The sequence below is a fragment of the Sturnira hondurensis genome, unplaced genomic scaffold (genome assembly GCF_014824575.4).
Source record: "Sturnira hondurensis isolate 20B ecotype Veracruz unplaced genomic scaffold, ASM1482457v3 Scaffold0016617, whole genome shotgun sequence".
NCBI lineage: Eukaryota > Metazoa > Chordata > Mammalia > Chiroptera > Phyllostomidae > Sturnira > Sturnira hondurensis.
Window position 1 is genome coordinate 3,755,449 of NW_028089248.1, and position 17,092 is coordinate 3,772,540.

Genomic DNA, 17,092 nt, shown 5'->3' on the forward strand with positions numbered 1-17,092 from the left:
CTCTCCCAGCTCTGGGGCCAGTCGGCCCAAGGTGGCGCCACTCGCTCGGAGTGGGGGTGGGGAGGGGGCGACAGCCGGGCCAAACCCCGGTCCCGGACCTGCTCGCCTGCAGCGGGTGGGGGAGGGGAGGCTGTAAAGGGCCGGTTTAGGTGAGCCTCCCGGGACCGACTTTTTCCCCGAGCCCGTCTGCGGCCTGGTCGGAGATCGAAGCCCCAACTGGTCTAGAGCTGCAGGGACACAAGACGCCCCCTGGTGGCCGGGGCAAAACTTTGTGACAAGTAGGAGCTGTTTCTCTCGCCCACAGCGAGGCGAGGCGATGCTACCGTCAGTCAGGTTTTGGGGCTGGCAGTCTTCTGTGGTCCGAAGGAGTGCGCAAGCAGACGCAGGAACGCTGCAAATGCGGGTTTGGGGTGTGTGGGGGGGGGCGACGGAGCCCAGTGGCTTACGAGTCTGTGGATATGGGGCCCCGAAGGTCTTCAAGGGCTAACCCGTGGGCAAAACCCGAGAGAGAAAAGCCTGTCCTGGGACGGATAACTCTCGTTCGTAAGGCTTAATTTTCGAAGGTGGCGATGCTGGGGCATTACCCCAGTTTGGGCTCCCCCCACCTTTCGCTCACTTTTTGCAGTTTGTGATGCTGATGCATCTGAGCGAGTCTGACAGCACGCGTGGGCCCCGTGTCTGTTTCCTTCTCCCGCCCCCGCTGCCGCCAGCGCCGGAGTCAGCGCCCCGCGCGCCGGTGCGGTGTCCGCGCCCGCGCCGTGCCTGCCGCCGCTGCCGCCGCGGTCCGGGTTTTGCGGGCGGCCGGAGCTGTATTTCCAGCGCTGTCCATCGCTCGGTGCTGTTGGCCCTCTCTCCGTCTGATCCGAGCCGGAGCAGTGCGGGGCGCCCCACGGGATCAGAGCGCTCCCCCGCCGGGACTCCGCTCCTCACATCCTCCTGCTGGGACCCGGCTACATTTCCAGCCAAGCCTGGCTTTATTATGTGTCTCTGCAGTGCAGCCCCAGCAGCCGGATCGGGAGGAGGAGAGCCAGCGACCACAAAGAAGACAGGAGCGCAAGGGAGGCTGGCGGGCGGGCCGGCGCCGGCTGGAGCGCGGAGGAGCCGGGGCGCAGCCGCCACCGCCGCTGCCCGGGAGGACGGGAGCCCAGCCGCCGCCTGCTCGTCCTACTCCTCCGCCGCCGCCTCCCCCCTCTCCGAGCCCCTGGCCCATGGAGGCAGCTAGCGGGGCCGGCGACTCGGCACCGGCCTGGGGATCGGCTGCGCGCCGCGCGCTGAACGCCGCAGCCCGAGGGCAGGCAGCCGCGGCCCGGCGCACGGGTTGAGCTATGCCCGGGGCACGGGCGCGCCTGCCTGCCGCCGCCTGAGCGCCCCCGCGCGCCCCTTCCTCCTCCGGGGGGCCGGCGCCGGACCGAGCGGAGAGACAGAGAAGGGGGCGTGAGCCAGGGTCCCCCCGAGCTGCGGCTTCTAAGCCGCTGAGGCCGTTTCGAGACCCCCAAGTAGGCTGAGTTGAGGGACCCCCTCCCCATCCATCATAATCTCCAAACCAGGCGTTTGGAGGTTTTTTTTAGCCGTTAATATTTATTATTATTATTATTATTATTTTTTTTTTGGTGTGCGGCAGGGAATAATTTGAAGGCTTCCCCACCCCCCGGGGGGCACTGAGCTTCCGTGCTCCGGACCGCCTCCCGGTCTCCTCCCCCCCTGAGACCCCCTCGGCTCCAGCCCCGTCCCCCCTCCTCAGATGGGTTCATTGTGAGCTCCGCACCGGGCTGCGTGGCCGGACGCCTGCAAACTTTGCACAAAAATCCGGCAAGGGGCGGAGGAGAAGGAGGAGGAGGGTGCGGGTGGCGGCGGGGTGGGGGAGGGAGGGAGGGGGCCGCAGGGGCCGGGGGCCGGCGGGGGGTGGGGAGGGGGAGGGGGGCGGCTTTTTTTTTTNTTTTTTTTTTTTTTTTTTTTTGCATAACTCGGCTCGGCCGAGTGGCCTCCGGACTCCCCGCGCCGCTGGGACCGTCGCTGGGACCGCCAGCCCCCGGCTGCCGCATTGCAACAGGCAGGGCCCCGGTGCGCCCCCCGGGCCTCCCCCCACCCCCGAGCGACCTCGGCCAGCCCGGGGCTCCCCCCCAAGGGAGGCCGCCCCGGACCTACGATCCGCTCCCCGCAGCCGCCGACCCGGCTGCAAAAAAAAAAGTTTCCGAGAGGCAGGCGGAGGAGAAGGGGGAGCAGGGCGGCCCGGAGCGGCGGGGGGCGGCGGGGGGAGCCGGCCGCGCAGGGCGGCGGAGCGCCCGGAGCCCCGGACATGTCCAGGCGGAAGCAGGCGAAGCCGCGCTCGGTGAAAGGTGAGCGGGCGAGGCCCGGCGGCGGGCGGGCGGGCGGGGAGGAGGGAGCGAGCGGGGAGGAGGGACCGGCGAGCGGGCGGGCGGCCGGGGACCCGCGCGAGCGAGCGAGCGGGGAGGCGGAGGAGGCGGCGGCGGAGGAGGAGGCGGAGGCGGAGGGGGAGGCGGAGGTCGAGAGCGGGAGGCGGAGGCTGCGGCGGCGGAGGGGGCCAGCCGCGGACACCCTCCCCTCCCGGACCCTCCCCGGCCCGGCGCCGCCGCCCGCCGGGGACCCGGGCCTGGGGGCGCCGCGGAGGGGCCCTCGCTGCTTCCTGCGCGCCGGCCCCGGGCCCGCGTGGCCAATCAAGGGGTGCGGGCCCGACTTGGCGGGGATTGCGAATCTCGGCGGCTGCGGGCGGGCGGAGGAAGGAAGAGGCGGTGAGGCCAGACGCCGGAGAGGCCGGCGGCTCCGAGGCCGCTCTCGCTGGGCCACGGACCTCGCCGCCTTTCCTCGGCCCCCACCTGGTCACTCCGGGACGCCGAGGGCGGCGGGCGTTGCTTGCGAGCGCCCCAGCCGCCGGGTGCCCCCTGGCCGTGCCGCACACCCGGCTCGGGGCCCCCACACTTCCTGCCTCTCCCACCGAGGCCAACCTGGCCCGAAGCCTCCGCCAGGAGTTCATTGTCTGCGCTGAGCTGGCGGGACGCGAGCCCCCAGAGGAGCGCAGCGAACGCCGAGTGCGGCCCTCCATGGAGGGCGCCCGGGACCTGTCCCCGCGCATCCGTACTGCACCCTGGACACTCAGGCCAGCTTGCAGTGTGGATCCCTGGAGTTCGTGCGTTTGTGGGGACACACACACACACACCCCCTTAATCTCCTTGCTTGGCTTTCTATTTACACCGAGGGCCCCCAGCTGCAGGGGGTCCCTGGAGAGCCGAAGCGCGAGGAGAGGCCATGGTCGACCGAGCCCCTCTCCTGCCCTTCTTTCCCCACGGCTGGCCTCTCCAGGCCCGGCCTGCTGCTTTGTCCCCATTCTAGCCCCTCTGGTGGGTGCCCGGCGGCCCCGGGAGGTGACAGAGAAGGGAGAGGGTGACAGCACCTGAGTCTCTGGAGCCAAAACTCCCGAGGCCCTTGTCTTCTCCCAACTCCCCTGATGACCTCTGGCCCGAGCCCCAGGTCTGCTCTGAAAAGTTCATTTCCTGGAGGCCTGCGAGCCCGCGCTGGGGCCCCGCTCCCTTCCTGCCAGCCTGGCTCCGGGCTGGAATGGCTGGGACTGGATCAGGCAGCTGTGTTTTGGGGACACCCAGCCTTGCTCTCCCAAAGTCCCAGGGGCAGAGCCCCTCGTTGTCATCTCAGAAGCACAGGGACTCGGTCCAAACTCCCCGCCTGCTGCCTTTCCTCTGTTTTCTCCAGAGAAGTCGCTTTCTGTCCCCTCTCCCTGGCAGGCGGCCCAGTCTGGGACAGCCTGTCCTGATGCACAGAACTGGGGGTCCAGAGGGTGCTCTGATGCAGGACAAGGAAGTCCGAAGAGAGGGGACCCTAAGAAGGGGACAGGAAGACGGCAGGCATTTGTCCTTCGGCTGCGAAGGAGGGCTGTGCGGTCTGAAATTGTATTTGACTTCTTGTCTCTTTCTCCGGCTCGCTGCTTCCAGAGCCGCTGAAGGTGGCCCCGAAGAAAATGTAGGGCCGGAGCCTCTGGTTGGGAGATCAGTTTTATTTAACTCAGGCTGTTGATTTTTGAGTTCGATCTGTGTTTAGGCACAGGCTTTTCGTAAAGGAAGAGGCAGAGCTTACCTGGCTTTAACATCCGTCCGGGCCTCCCAACCTCCTTATTTTAGAAGGTGAGACGCAGGGAGCAAAGGTAGAGCTGTTTGCAGTGAACAGATGGGTGGGTGGTCCACAGTTGCCCGGGCCTGATTCTGAAACTACTTTGTATATCTGTGAGAGAGATGCAAGAATTGGACTTCAGCCTTTCGTGAAAGGAACCTTGCCGAACCTTGACTTTAAATGAGTGACTCTACATGTGCCCGTGTGGACGGATGGCAGACAGTTCAATCTAAGTGATGGGGGGCGGGGCGTGAGGGGCAGGGGGAGACAGCAAAGCGGAAGCAAGGCGGGTGTAGGCATTTTTGAGAAGTGTTGTGTAAATACCAACCACACAGCACCCTTGTACCCTCAGAGTCCAACATCCTCTCTTTCTCCCCGTGGTTCTTTGCGTTTTCCCAAAGCAGATACAACTCTCGCCTCTCACCATTTTGCTTTTTGTTCAGTTTGCTAGCGTGAATAGGGTAAGATGTGGCCACTTATCAAGGGAAGAATTAAGAGAGAAGATAATTTGAATAGATAAAGAGTTGCAGCAGGTGATGGATTTATTGCTTTTTAAGAACTGCACCCCCACCCCCTTCTCAAGCAGTATTCAAAAGTGTGTGCTTGAGTGTGGACAGCCACCTACCAAGCATTTAAAACAACAGGTCTTCACCTTTAAAGATGCTTGAAGATGCTTCTTAAGGAACAGGGGTGCCTTTTAAATTTGGTTTTATTGTATGTCGCCTCCTCGGCTGTGTGTCAGCGCTAAGGCAGAGGCATTATGGGCGTCCCCAGCCCTCACACGTTCTGCGGTGAAAGTTGAAAGTCGCTTGACTAATTTGTAGTTGATCTCGGAAAGGCGCAAGCCCATAGCAGAGAGGAAAGAGAGAAATGTAACAGTTTCGAATGGATGCTCAGAAAGTGAGTTTAGTGTGGGCACTGCAGCTTTGGGAGTGAAACAGGCCTCCGCAGGGCCGGCTGGGTTCGCTTCCCACTCGTGGGCACAACCTCCCTTCTGGAGTGGGGTCACTTGTCCCTGGGGGGTGCTTGTCCTTTTTGGGAAAACCCAGCTCCCCGGGAGGATGCCCAGCTCCCCGGGAAGGGCCCCGCGGCAGTAGGGCAGGGGGCAGAATAGCCTTACTGGTTTTCAGATCCTGGTGATTAAAAACCAACCAACCAACCAATCCCCTCAACCTTGCACGTTACAGAAGTCACGTTTTTCTGACCGGGTTTCCCTCCTTGCTCCGTTGTCCCCTTTCTGGTTTCCGGGAGGTGTGGCGGGGCAGGGTGGCGATTTTGTGGCAACTTTCCCTTTGGGAGTTGAGGCCTCGTTTGGGGGGCTGGCTGTTCTGGTGCCGTCTCACTGATGTTATTTCCGCGGAGACTAAACGTCGGAGGTCTGTTCACCTGTCCCCCTTCACCCACGCTGCCTCCTCAGAGCTACGGAGCGGCCTCTTCATTCACACAGAAAATTAATACATCTTTTCCCAGCCTCAGCTTCAAACTTTGGAATAATTGATAATACTGTCGATTTTCTCCATCAAGCAACAGCCTGTTAATTACAGTTCTTAATGTTAATTAGCAGTGAGGCCGTGTCCGACCCGCCCCCCCCTCCCAGCCCCAACATCCAAAACTACCCCCAGTGCCTTCTCTGGGCTCCCCTCCCCCTCCCAGTCCCCTCCCCTGCCAGCCAGCAGGCCCTTAAAAGTCTGCCTTACAAATTTGGTGGTCTAGGGACTTGGGAACCGTGTAGCTTGCCGCTGCTCGTGTTTCCATGGAAATAATTGAGATGTAATAAATAGAGGCGTTCTGAGGTTACAGGTTTCTTGATTCAGCTGAGACCACATACAAGTGTAAATTGTCCAGATTTGTTTGGCTAAATGTACATGATCTTGTAGGAAGGGCAAAACAAATACTTTGTAGGTTCTCCAGCTTGGCCTGTGGTTGGGGGCACCTGGCACCGTCTCCTCCTATGTGACCACCACCCCCCTCCTCAATGAGGTCCCCCTTCCGAGCTTTGGAGGAGCCTGTCTCTCCCTCCAGAACATCCTTTATGCCTGGTCATTGCTGTGGAGATTCTTACACCTGTTTGCTTGCACAAACTTAGCGGTCGAACCAAGATGACCCTGCTGAACGGTGAACCGTAAGGTGCCTGGGCTGCATTAATAAGGAACGGGGCGAAATGCCGGTGACTTTGCAGTCGGCAAGTCATTCGGCGGAGCCCGTGAGTGCTGGCAGGGCCGTGGCGCGCCACAGCGCGTTAGCGGAGGAGGAGGGAAGCCGGAGTGCGGCATATCTGAGCACCGCGCTCTGGCTGGGGATGAAAGGCTGGGGATCCGGTTCAGCCTAAATGAAAGTTGCAATAATTGCTGTATCGGTAGCCAACTCTTAAGCTGGTGGCTGTGGAATTCTTCCCCTGATGTAGGATTTAATAGTCTGGCAATTAGATGCATTGATTTCTCTTAACTGTTCATTTGGATGTGTAAACGCAAGAAGCCTGCCATGGATGTCGGCGGTGCACACGGGCTGCCTGGCGCTCGGAAAAAGGCTGCCGTAGGTGGTTGGTGGGGGGGCGGGGGGAGAACAGGATGCCTCCAGGCGGTGTTAGGGCCAGTTCCCTCTGCATGTACCATTCCTGCCCGTTTTGCAGTGAAATGAACAGCACCTCTTTTGTGGATACTGTTTAAAAATAAGCAACAGTGTCCAGTGAGGTCCAAAAAATGAAAATGTCCTTTTCTGCTGCAGGTGCGTGGAGAGTGACATCTCTGTTTGAGTGACTGGACTCCCTGCGTGCTTTTGGCAGATGGCCTGTTAGGGACAAGAGGGAAAAGTCACAAAACCCCTTGGCTTTCAGTTCCCGAGGGACCTCCCAGCTGGAAATGGGGAGTTCTCTCCCACTCCTGCTCAGCAATAGTCTTTGACTTGGGGTCACCTGGACGGGTCCAGCCCTGAAGGTGGGTAGGGTGTGGCATGCTGGACATCCCCGCCCCCACCGGGCTGTGACTTCAGTGGCTTGCACAGTGAGTAGGAAATGAGCTCTTGAAGATAGTAGCATACCTGGTCCTGGGCCTGTGAAAGGCACCAACTTCTTACACTCAGGCGGCTGCGACGGTCCAGGGAGGAGGGCCAGCTGATTTTTATCTGTTTTTGTTTTCATTCTCACCTGAGGATGTGGTTTTTTGAAAAAACCAATTTTGAGAGAGAGATAGAGAGAGAGAGAGAGAAACAAGGCTAGGGGCTGGGGGCCAGAGACCGGAGATAAAGCCTGCAATCTGAGTATGCGCCCTGATCTGGGATCGAACCCACACCCTTTAGGTGGATGGGAAGATGCTCCAACCAGTGGGGCCACCCAAGCAGGGCCCCATCTTTTTTACACCAAGATGGATGAGTGTGTTTAGTTCGCTCTTGGTTTGGCTGAGGTTGGGGTGCGTTCACCCTCCTCCGGTGATACACCGTGTCCGTGGTACACGAGTGTTTTTAAGAAATATTATCTTCTTGTCTTGAAAGCATTTGCATTGATATCAGGGCACCTTCCTTACCTGCAAGGCTCCAGTAATTACAATAGGTGGCTACCTGGGATGCGGTGGGTGGCCTCTCTGTGTTGGTGAAACCCTCGCTACGCCTCGGTTGGTGAATTTGGCAGTTTCTGTACATTTCTCTCAGCGTGCAAGGGTGTTCTGGGCACACACGCGTTAGTGGGTAACCAGAGTAGTTGTACGCCCCAAATGGGCTGAGGAAGCCTGGGTTGGTGATGTCCCAGCTGAAGTTTTTGGTGCTGGCCGGTCCGCTCCCTTGGCCTTTGGAGGGGGAGGGGGGGCGGGACGGAGTGGGGGAAATGCTGAGGGAAACTTCGGACGCCCAGCCTACCTGCAGGGACCGGTGGCAGCCCACGCCCCGGGGATGTACGCTCAGTAAATAAAAATACTTTACCTCTTTCACGGAGTGCCAATTAGCTGATTGCTCGGTGCCGCTGCCTCAAGGAGAGCGCTGTTTTACCTACCTTCTGGTCCAAAGGTTTGATTTTTAATGTCTCTCGGAAAGGATTCTCTTTGTCTTGATTGATGTCAGGAATAAAAGCATGATGGTAATACCCCTTTGAAAGCTATTGTACTGTCAGCCCGGGCTGACAGCGGAGGCCCCCCAGCGTTATAGATTAGCGCTGTGAAAACACGCAGCTCTCTTTGTTACGTGGCTGCGGTTCCACGGCGGAGTCAATTACGAGATGTGAGCTCAGTTACCCAGTTGACTTTGGAAGTAGCGACGCCGACCGTTCCCTCCTTTAAAGATATAATTTTCCTTTGTTGTTGTTGTTGTTTTCTCTCTTTGTTTTCTCTGGCCTTTCTCTCTCTGGTGTCCTCCCGCCCCCACCCTCTGGTTAGCTAGGCAAACACGCTCCGGTGTCCGTTGTGACAAGTCACGTCCTGGGGTCACCCCGTCACTGTCTCAGGAGTAGAGTCTTCTGTTCATTCCCGTGTCCAGGGCCTCGTACGGACGCAGTGACCGCGGCAGCCAGAGTACGTGGAGGACCCGTCCAGTGGGATGGCAGTGTCGACGACCTCTCACCGAGTGCGTTGTTCCCGCGTTTGGGGGCCTTGGGGTCGGCAGATTCAGGGTTTTAAAAAATTTCCTGTAGACTCTGACCCAGGGCTGAACCAGGTTCAGGGTGGGCAGGACCAGAGCAAGCAGTTTTGTGTCATAGGAGGTTTATAAGCACTGCAGTTTCAGAGGCTGGGGCTGCTGAGTTTAGGACTTAGAGTCCTGGATGGCATTTTACATGTATATTTAATCCTCACCCAAGGGTATGTGTATTGATGTGTGTGTGGAAGAGAGAGACAGACATCAGTTCCCTCCCATTCATGCCCTGACTGGGGATATGGAATCTGAAACCGAGGTATGTGCCCTGACGGGGGATTGAACCCACAACCTTTTGGTGTATGGGGATGATGCGCCAACCCACTGAGTCACCTGGCCAGGGCAGGTCCCAGATGGCATTATGCAGGTGGGGAGGGGCCTCCTAAGGGAGCTCTGGAGCCCACCTCCCGTGGCAGGCGGCAAACTCAAATAATAAGGCACTTGAGGTGCACCTGGACGGGGCGCCCTTGGACTTGGAAGGGATCCATATGCTGTCTAAGTGTGCGACTTCTTGTTTCTGAAAGAGATGCGAGCCTGGAAAGGTCGGGAACTAGAAATGGTCAGGGTGGATGTTGCGCCTTCCAGCCCTACCTTCTCCAGAAAGACGAAAAGCCTAAAATCCCTGAGTTCTCTGAACCCGGCTGCCAAAGAGGCCATTCCTGGAGTGGGGACAGAACCCAGGCCACAGGAGGCTGCCGCCCCAGACTCCAGGGGACAGGGACCCATCAGGAGACTCGGTTGGAGGACACTAACTCTGGGCCCCCGAAGTTCTTATTACAAACCACCAGACGAGAGCCTGTGTTCACCAGCAATCTGTCAGGGCTAATTCTGTTTTTCCCCAATAATTGAAAATTAATGTCTTGAAGTGAAAGCAGATGTTCGTGTCATCTTCTGAATTGGGATATAAAGTGGGGTTGTGTAGACGGGCTGACTCGTTTAATAGCAGTTTCCCTCTCGGAGCTAATGGGGTGGTGGGGCTGACATCAGCGAAGGCCCCGGGCTTCGAGGACGAGAGAGACGAGTGGAAGCCGCTGGTCTGTCTGGGGGGGTGCACTGGGCCCCCGGGCGGGAAGCCCCGGGGGGGAGCTTTCCTTTCGGAGGGAGAGTGTGTAAATCCACACACTTCCTCAGGCGTGAAACTTGGATGGTGGCTTGTTGCGAACCCTCATTCTTCCAAAACGTGTTTATGGAGCTGAGTCAAGGCATTGAGCGGGAAAAGGTGTGTGAGCCTTGACCGGGGGAAGAGTGTGGATTCGTGCAGAGCGCCGGGCCTTTGCTGGGTCTCTGCTGGGCCTTCCTCCCCTTCGCCCGGGGTAGAGCTGGTTGCAGCTGCGGATTCCGGAGCCCACGGCCCACACACTTGCCCAGCTGCCTGGTGGGGGGTAAGGGGGCAGAGCTCTTCATGTCTTTCCCTTTGTAAAAATTGGGACATAGGCGACATCGGTGCCATCTTGGCCATTTCAAAGGGTGCAGTTCAGTGGCATTGAGTACATTCGCATCGTGGTGCAGCCTTCGCCACCGGGAGCTTCCGTTCTAGTCGGCGCCCAGCAGGTGGTGGGTGGGCGGGGGTCTCAGCCCACCCCACTCCCAGGAGGCCATGCAACTCAAGGTTTCTGTCCTTTCGGGGGGGGGGGGGAGCTGAGAAACCGGCCCGGATGCGAGGGGGCCCTCCAGGGAGCTGGGGCTGCCTTTCCGGGCTGTAGAGCAGAGGTGAGACTGACATGCCCGAAGCCAGGGCAGAGGTGTGGGCCTGCCGGCCTGGTGGGCTGGGTTGGGGGGTGTGGTGCAGGGCAGGCTGGGTGCTCAGAAGCTGTTGGGTGATCAGGTGACTGTTCTCAAGAAGAGCAAGGTCCTCCTCTCCAATGTCCTCCGGGACACAGCCCTGTGGAGACAGACCTGTGGGATGTGAGCTTGCCCAATGGCCCTGGTGGGGGGAGGCCCCCGAGGGGGACCCAGGTGGCCTGGGACTCGCCCCCTCCCCCCAGACACACTGCAGGTGGGTCTGTCTGTGAGGAGGAGAGGTGAGGGACAGCTGTTCCCGAATGACCTCGGTGTTGCCTTGACCTGCGGCCCACCTCTGGGCGCCACAGACTCCTGTACTCACCTCCTGGAGTTGCCAGGCCCCCTTTCCTTGTAATTGAAATTTGCCCTTTTGTTACCCAGGCCTGAATTCTTTTTTGCAGCGTTGTCATTCCCCTTCCTGCTGTGAGGTTTATCTCTTCTGTTGATCCTAATTGAATAAAACATACTGTTCACCTAACTCCTGTTGCACTGAATTTTACCTGCCTGAAGGCAGGGGTGGTCATCTGGGCTCTGTTAGGGAGCAGGGCGTGGCTCCTCCCTAGGGGGGCTGGGGGGTGGTGGTGGCTGCCACATCCAGGCTAGGGGTACCCCCTTGGTCTGGGGGCTGCGGGATCTTGTAGCCAAGCAACGTAGCCAAGCTCATTCTGGTTTCTGAAGCAGAATGTGTCCCTAGCCCCTTGGGGCTGCAGGGGGAGAGACAGTCAGCAGCTCCAGAGAGTCCCCAGGGAGAGGGTGGGGAAGGATGGGAAGAAGGGCAGGTCCCTGGCCCCACAGGGTGGAGGCTGGAGCTTGCTGGGATCCTTGGGGACCAGGGACACACCTGCCCCGGGGCCCAGGACAGCATCTGCAGAGGCCCTGTGGCTTTGGAGGGGAGACTGGCCAGTCAGGGCCCTGGCACGCATGATGGGAAAATTCAGACCTTTGCTTTTCGCCTTTGAACTTCTTAAAAGCCTGAAAATCCTGGGTTGGGAAGGAAGCTCGGAGGCCAGCTTGTCTGCACTCTCGGTGTGTCTGTGCATCCTCTGTCACCTCCGGCTGGCCGGTCCGTGTCCACACCCTGAATGCCAGAGCACCTGATGGGGCGTCTCCTCCCAGCGGGCTGCAGCCTGCCTCCTCTCACTTAGGGGCGCCGATCCTGGTTCTGCGTCCTGGGGCCGCAGGGAGCGGCTCAAATCCTCCGTCCCCAGATCAGCCCTGTGGAGAACCAGCAGACTTTGCTCCGGGGAAGGATTTCTCAGTAGGGGATGCGGCCTGCTTGGTGGGCTTCTGGGGATCCCGGGCTCACTCGTCCATGGCCTCCACCTGCGCTCCTGGGCCCTTGTGTTTCAAAAGGGTTTTTTTATGAAGTGAATGAGTGAATGTGTAAGCGGTAGAGGGGACACGTGAATGGACCAGTGAAGGAGTGAACGGTGAACGAACGACTCAGTGAAGAAACGAATTCCTGAATGGAGGAGTGAGCGTGAGAACAATCAGGTGGGCAGGCTGACGGGGAGTGGAGGGCACAGGCCACTTTTAAGGCCTGGGCAGAACTTGGGCTCACTGCTCGTACCTGTAAGGGTCCCTCCTCACCTTCTCCACCTCCCTGCAGGTGTTCAGGAGGTGAGAGCGGCCTCACCTGGTCCCTGGAGCCCTTCTGCCCCTCTGGGTGGGGGTGGGGAGGGGTTGGGTGGGGTAGGGTGGGGTGGGGGGCGTGGCTCCAGCCAGGCCTCACCCTCTGCTGGGAGGGTAGCTACCATTCATTGAAGGCTTTGTGCCAAGCAAGCACTGTGCTAGATGGTAAAACATTGTTTTTAAATGATGCAAACAATGTGAGACTTTTGTACCAATTTGAAATAAAACAGAACTTTTCATTGAATACACGCAACCCCTTCCCCCTAGGTGTTCCACCATCCTGCCTTATTGCCGATTGGGCTTCAGACAGGACAGAGCTGACTCTGCTCGGGGCTGGCGGGGGCTCTGCAGCCCAGCCCAGTGGACTTCCAGACTTCCTCATCCTTCAGGGACTTCCTTATCCTTCAGGGACAGTGTGCCCCCCGAGGAGCAGTGGGAGCTGGGGAAGGGCAGGCGAGGTTTGCAGGAAGGAGAACATGGGAGGTGTGTGTAGTGGCCCCTGATGATGAGAGAAAATGCAGCATGGAAGAGAAAGCCCCTCGGTGCTGATTTCTCTTGGATTGGGGGGCGTTACAGGTTGGAGGGTACATGCTGTGTGGTCTCGGGCGAGACAGCTCCCTCCATGGGCCTCAGTTTCCCTGTCTGTGAAGTGGGTTGGAACTGGCTGGATTAGCTACTTGTCTTGGGCGGTTCAGGGTTTTAGTTCCTGGCACATAAGAAGAAAAAAACGTGAAAAGCTTTGGCTTCAAATATTACAGGCGGGAACGATGTTGTTAGGTCTTTTCAGGTTACTTGTTGCAGGGACCAGCTCACAGATCGAGAAGCCTGAGGAGGCAGTGCTGGGGAACCTGGAGAGCAGGGCGGGTTTGCTCCCCTGGCCCTGGATGACCAGGGCCCATGTGTGGCTATCCACAGCCCCCAGCATGGCCGGCCCTGGTCCCTGGGGAGGACACGCGGAGGGACAGTCACGACCAGGCTCTCGCGGTGCCAGGCCCTGTCTCCTGGTGCCTCCCATAGGCTCTCCGCCCTGGCTGTCTGATGATCTTGGTCTCCCAGGTGCACAGACCGAGGCTCCCGAGTACCTGGCCCAGAGTCACACGGCTGGAGGTCGCAGAGCCGCGGTTAGCCCAGGCCTTGTCTAGCTCCAGAGCCCACGTCGGCAACCATGACCTTTATTTATACCTGCCTAAGTGGCCAGAAAGGACAACAAAGAAGCCTGTGATTCCTGCAGGGGTTGGAAAAGTCCCAAGACCCCAGGCTAGGACGGGGGCTCCTGGCACAGGTACAGCACATCGGCGTGGCTCCCCACCCGGTATATGCAGTCTGTCTTTGGGACTGTCCCTGTTCACAGATTTTAAAAAGTGATTTACACATCCAGCAAAGTGATGCCGCCCCCTGCCAGAGATAAGCACCGTTGTTAGTTATCGTGCCTTCCAGACCCCGTCCGTGGTGCATTTGCACAGAAACGTGTCCATTTGCCCACATGGACAGCATCTGAAACTGAGGTAGTGTCAGAGACTGCTGGACGACACCGCTGTTCCTGGTCTCATCACGTAGCGGTGAGTTCCCAATCCTGGTTGCATGTCAGTGTCATCTTAGGCACCTAAAGAAATGACCATACCTGGGCCCCACCACAGACCCAATAGTCCAGAATCTTCCAGGGTAAGGCCCCAGCCCAGGTGTTTTTTAAAGCTTTTTGATTTTTCTTTTTTCTTTTTTAAAGATTTTATTTATTTATCTTTAGAGGGGTAGGCATGTGCCCTAACTGGGAATCGAACCGCGATCCTTGTGTTCAATCCACTGAGGCCCGCGCTCAATCCACTGAGCCACACCAGCCTGCTTCTTTTTTAAAAGATTTTATTTATTTATCTTTAGAGGGGAAGGGAAGGAGAGAGGGAGAGAAATTCAATGTATGGTTGCCTCTCGTGCGTCCCCTGCCGGGAACTGGCCCGCAACCCAGGCATGTGCCCTGACTGGGAATTGAACCAGTGACCCTTTGGTTCGCTGGCCAGTGCTCAATCTGCTGAGCTACACCAGCCAGGGCCACTTTTGGATTCTCCAAGGGCGCGGCCGGGGCCAAGGGCCGCTTGTCTAGGGGCTCCCAGTGCTGGTGGAGACCACCTGCGCAGCCAGGCTGCTCCAAGGCAGACAGACCAGTTCATTCATAGCCCTCCACTGATGGACACGTCGTTGCTTCCAGGTTTTTGCTGTTATAAACAGTGATGCAGTGAGAATCCTTATGTATAAATCGTCTTTTTTAAAAAAAAGATTTTATTTCTTTTTAGTGAGAGGGAAGGGAGGGAGACAGAGAGGGAGAGAAACATCGATGTGAGACGGGAACAGTGCGTGGTCGCCTCTCAGGTGCCCCTGCCTACCCAGGTTTGGGGCCCATCACCCAGGCAGGTGCCCTGACTGGGAATCAAACCGGCGACCTTTCGGTTTGTGGGAGGATGCCCAAGCCACTGAGCCACACCAGTTAGGGCAGTCATTGTGTTTCTTAGGCTAGACTCCTAGGAGTGGAATCCTTAGGTCGCAGGGGGGTCATGTGAAAAGTTGGACAGATGTTTTCGCATCGCCCTCCATGGAGGGTGTGCCGGTGCACCCTTCAGCAACAGTGGGCGAGGACGAGTTTCTCCAGACCCTGCCCACACAGGAGGTATTCTTTCTCCCTTTCTTCCTCCTCCTCTTCCTCACCTTCTTTCTCTCAACGTCTCCCCCTGTTTCTTTTTGTCAGTCTGGCAGACGAGAAATAGCTTATGGCTTTAGTTTGTACTGTCCTGGTTGCTAGTGGAGCCGGCCAGTTTTCTTATGTTTATGGACTGTTTTAATTTCTTCTTCAGAAAGGGACACTGCACTGAATATGGAGTGCGTGGGCGTGGGCACTTCTTTCCCTCTTCAGTTATGTCTCTTTCCATCCATCCATCCACCCATCCATCCATCCTTCATCCATCCATCCATCCATCCTTCATCCATCCTTCATCCATCCATCATCCACCCATGCCCCATCCATCTGTCCATTCATCTATCATCCACCCACCCATCCACCCACCCATCATCCATCCATCCATCCATCCATCCAGCTAACATTCATAAACACCTCTTTTTATTTATCCTCACCCGAGGACATGTTTATTGATTTTAGAGAGAGGGGAAGGGGGGAGAGAGGGAGAATAAAATTGATGTGGGAGAAAAATGTGATCAGTTGCCTCTCATATGTGCCTTGATGGGTGTAACCTGCAACCTAGGCATGTGCCCTGACTGGGAATTGAACCCAAGACCTTATAGTTTACAGGATGATGCTCCAGCATCCCAGTGACAGCGGCCAGGGCTAATGAATACAGTAGCTCATTTAACCTTGATACCCACTGCCGCCTGACCTCGCACTGGGGGCCTCAGGCTTTCTTCTCCCAGAGAGTCCTCAGCTGAACTCCCTCCCACGATTGGACTTTCACAGGGAGGGAAATTCAGGTGTTCAAGGTCATACAATGACCTTGTGTCAGAATTGTGCCTGAGGACAGGGCAAGGATTAGAGCCGGGGGTTCTGCCGCTGCCACTGACACAGGGCAGGGTGCGCCTTGGGGACACTTTGGAACCCAGAAGCTTCTGGGGTGTGGGGGGCTCTGAGTAGGCAGCCCTGGGCTCCCACTTCTATCCCACCACATTCTCGTCTTCGTTTTCTGTGACATGGGGGCTCTGCTCCCAAGAGAGGTGTGAGTGGGGAACCTCCGGCTGCAAGACGGTGCTTTGGGAGGCCGAAATGCCCATGGGAGTTGGGTTGGAGTCACGCTCCAGAGTGGCCCAACTTTGCCCCTCCCCCTCTCCCCCACACATGCACCTGTGTGCTTGTGTGCAGAGTGAGGGCCCGCAAAAGTGGGTGGGGAAAAAACTTAGGTTTTACCTTGTCACTCACTGGGCCACCCTACTCTCTTGGAGGTACCAGCTTGTGGATGAGATTTCAGCTTTTTCCATGTTTGTTGTCCCTCTCTTCTCCAAAGACAGCTGTCCTGTGTAAAGGGCACGGGAGGCGGGCTTGTGGGAGGGCACGTGCCCCCGAATGGGGGGTGCCTGACTGTGCATGTTGCGGGAACATGTGTATGTATGTGTCTGTGTGGCTGTGACTGTGACATGTGAGTCTGTACGCGTGCCAGCAGTGGGTGTGTACATCTGTGCCATGTGTGATCTGTGTGTGTACACACATGCGTGCTTGCATGGTCCAGCCTGTCTGTGCAGGGGCAGAGGAAAGGCTGGGGGGGGGCTTTGCTCGTGCGTTTCCTTCATCCCCATCATTCGGATGGTTGTGGAGCACCTACCACGTACCAAGCACTGTGCTGTGCCCGGCCCCGCAGAAAGACAGACAGAGGCAAGGCCTCTGTCCGTTCTCAGGGTGTTGGCCACCTGTCCAGCCACAGTTGCGAGGGTGGGAAACAGGTGTCTGTCAGAGTTTCCCAAAACGTATTCCAGGATTTAGTTGCTGTCCCACCGAAAGGACACAAAAATGCTGCCTGGGGCCAAGAACGTTGGGCAGACGCTGCCTGATGCAGGGTCAAAAGTTTGTGAGTCTCTCTGGGCTTCTCAGCCTCTTGGGTGCAGACATGGGCCTGTCTTGGAGGTGATCCTCCCAGGTCCCCATGAGTCCAGGGTCCCCGACAGCCCAGCACCCCACCATGCCGCCACCCCAGGGCAGAGCCTTCCTGTGACACTGCTACGTGGAGATGGCAGGGAGTGAGGAAGCAGTGCCCGTTAGTGCACATGCAGGCAATGCAGGGCGTTCCCAGGACCCAGACAAAACCCACCGAATCCCACCAAACACGCTCAGTGTGACCACGTCCGGTTCCACACCAACACCCTTTCGGGCTCTCACAGGCTTTCCTGGTACCTCAGGACGCTCTCGCTCCCCGAGGCCCAGAATGGGTCGCAGCACGGCCCAGAT

The 17,092-nt window shown here is 58.1% G+C and overlaps 1 protein-coding gene across 1 annotated transcript in view; it reads left to right on the plus strand.

The window, feature by feature from the left end:
* Positions 1-1,962: 1,962 nt before the first annotated feature.
* ZNF423 (zinc finger protein 423) overlaps positions 1,963-17,092 on the plus strand; it is a 259,489-nt gene continuing 244,359 nt past the window's right edge. Inside the window, exon 1 of the mRNA XM_037066363.1 lies at positions 1,963-2,336. Coding sequence (XP_036922258.1) covers positions 2,297-2,336 — 40 coding nt within the window. The 5' untranslated portion in view covers positions 1,963-2,296. The remainder of the gene's footprint in view (positions 2,337-17,092) is intronic.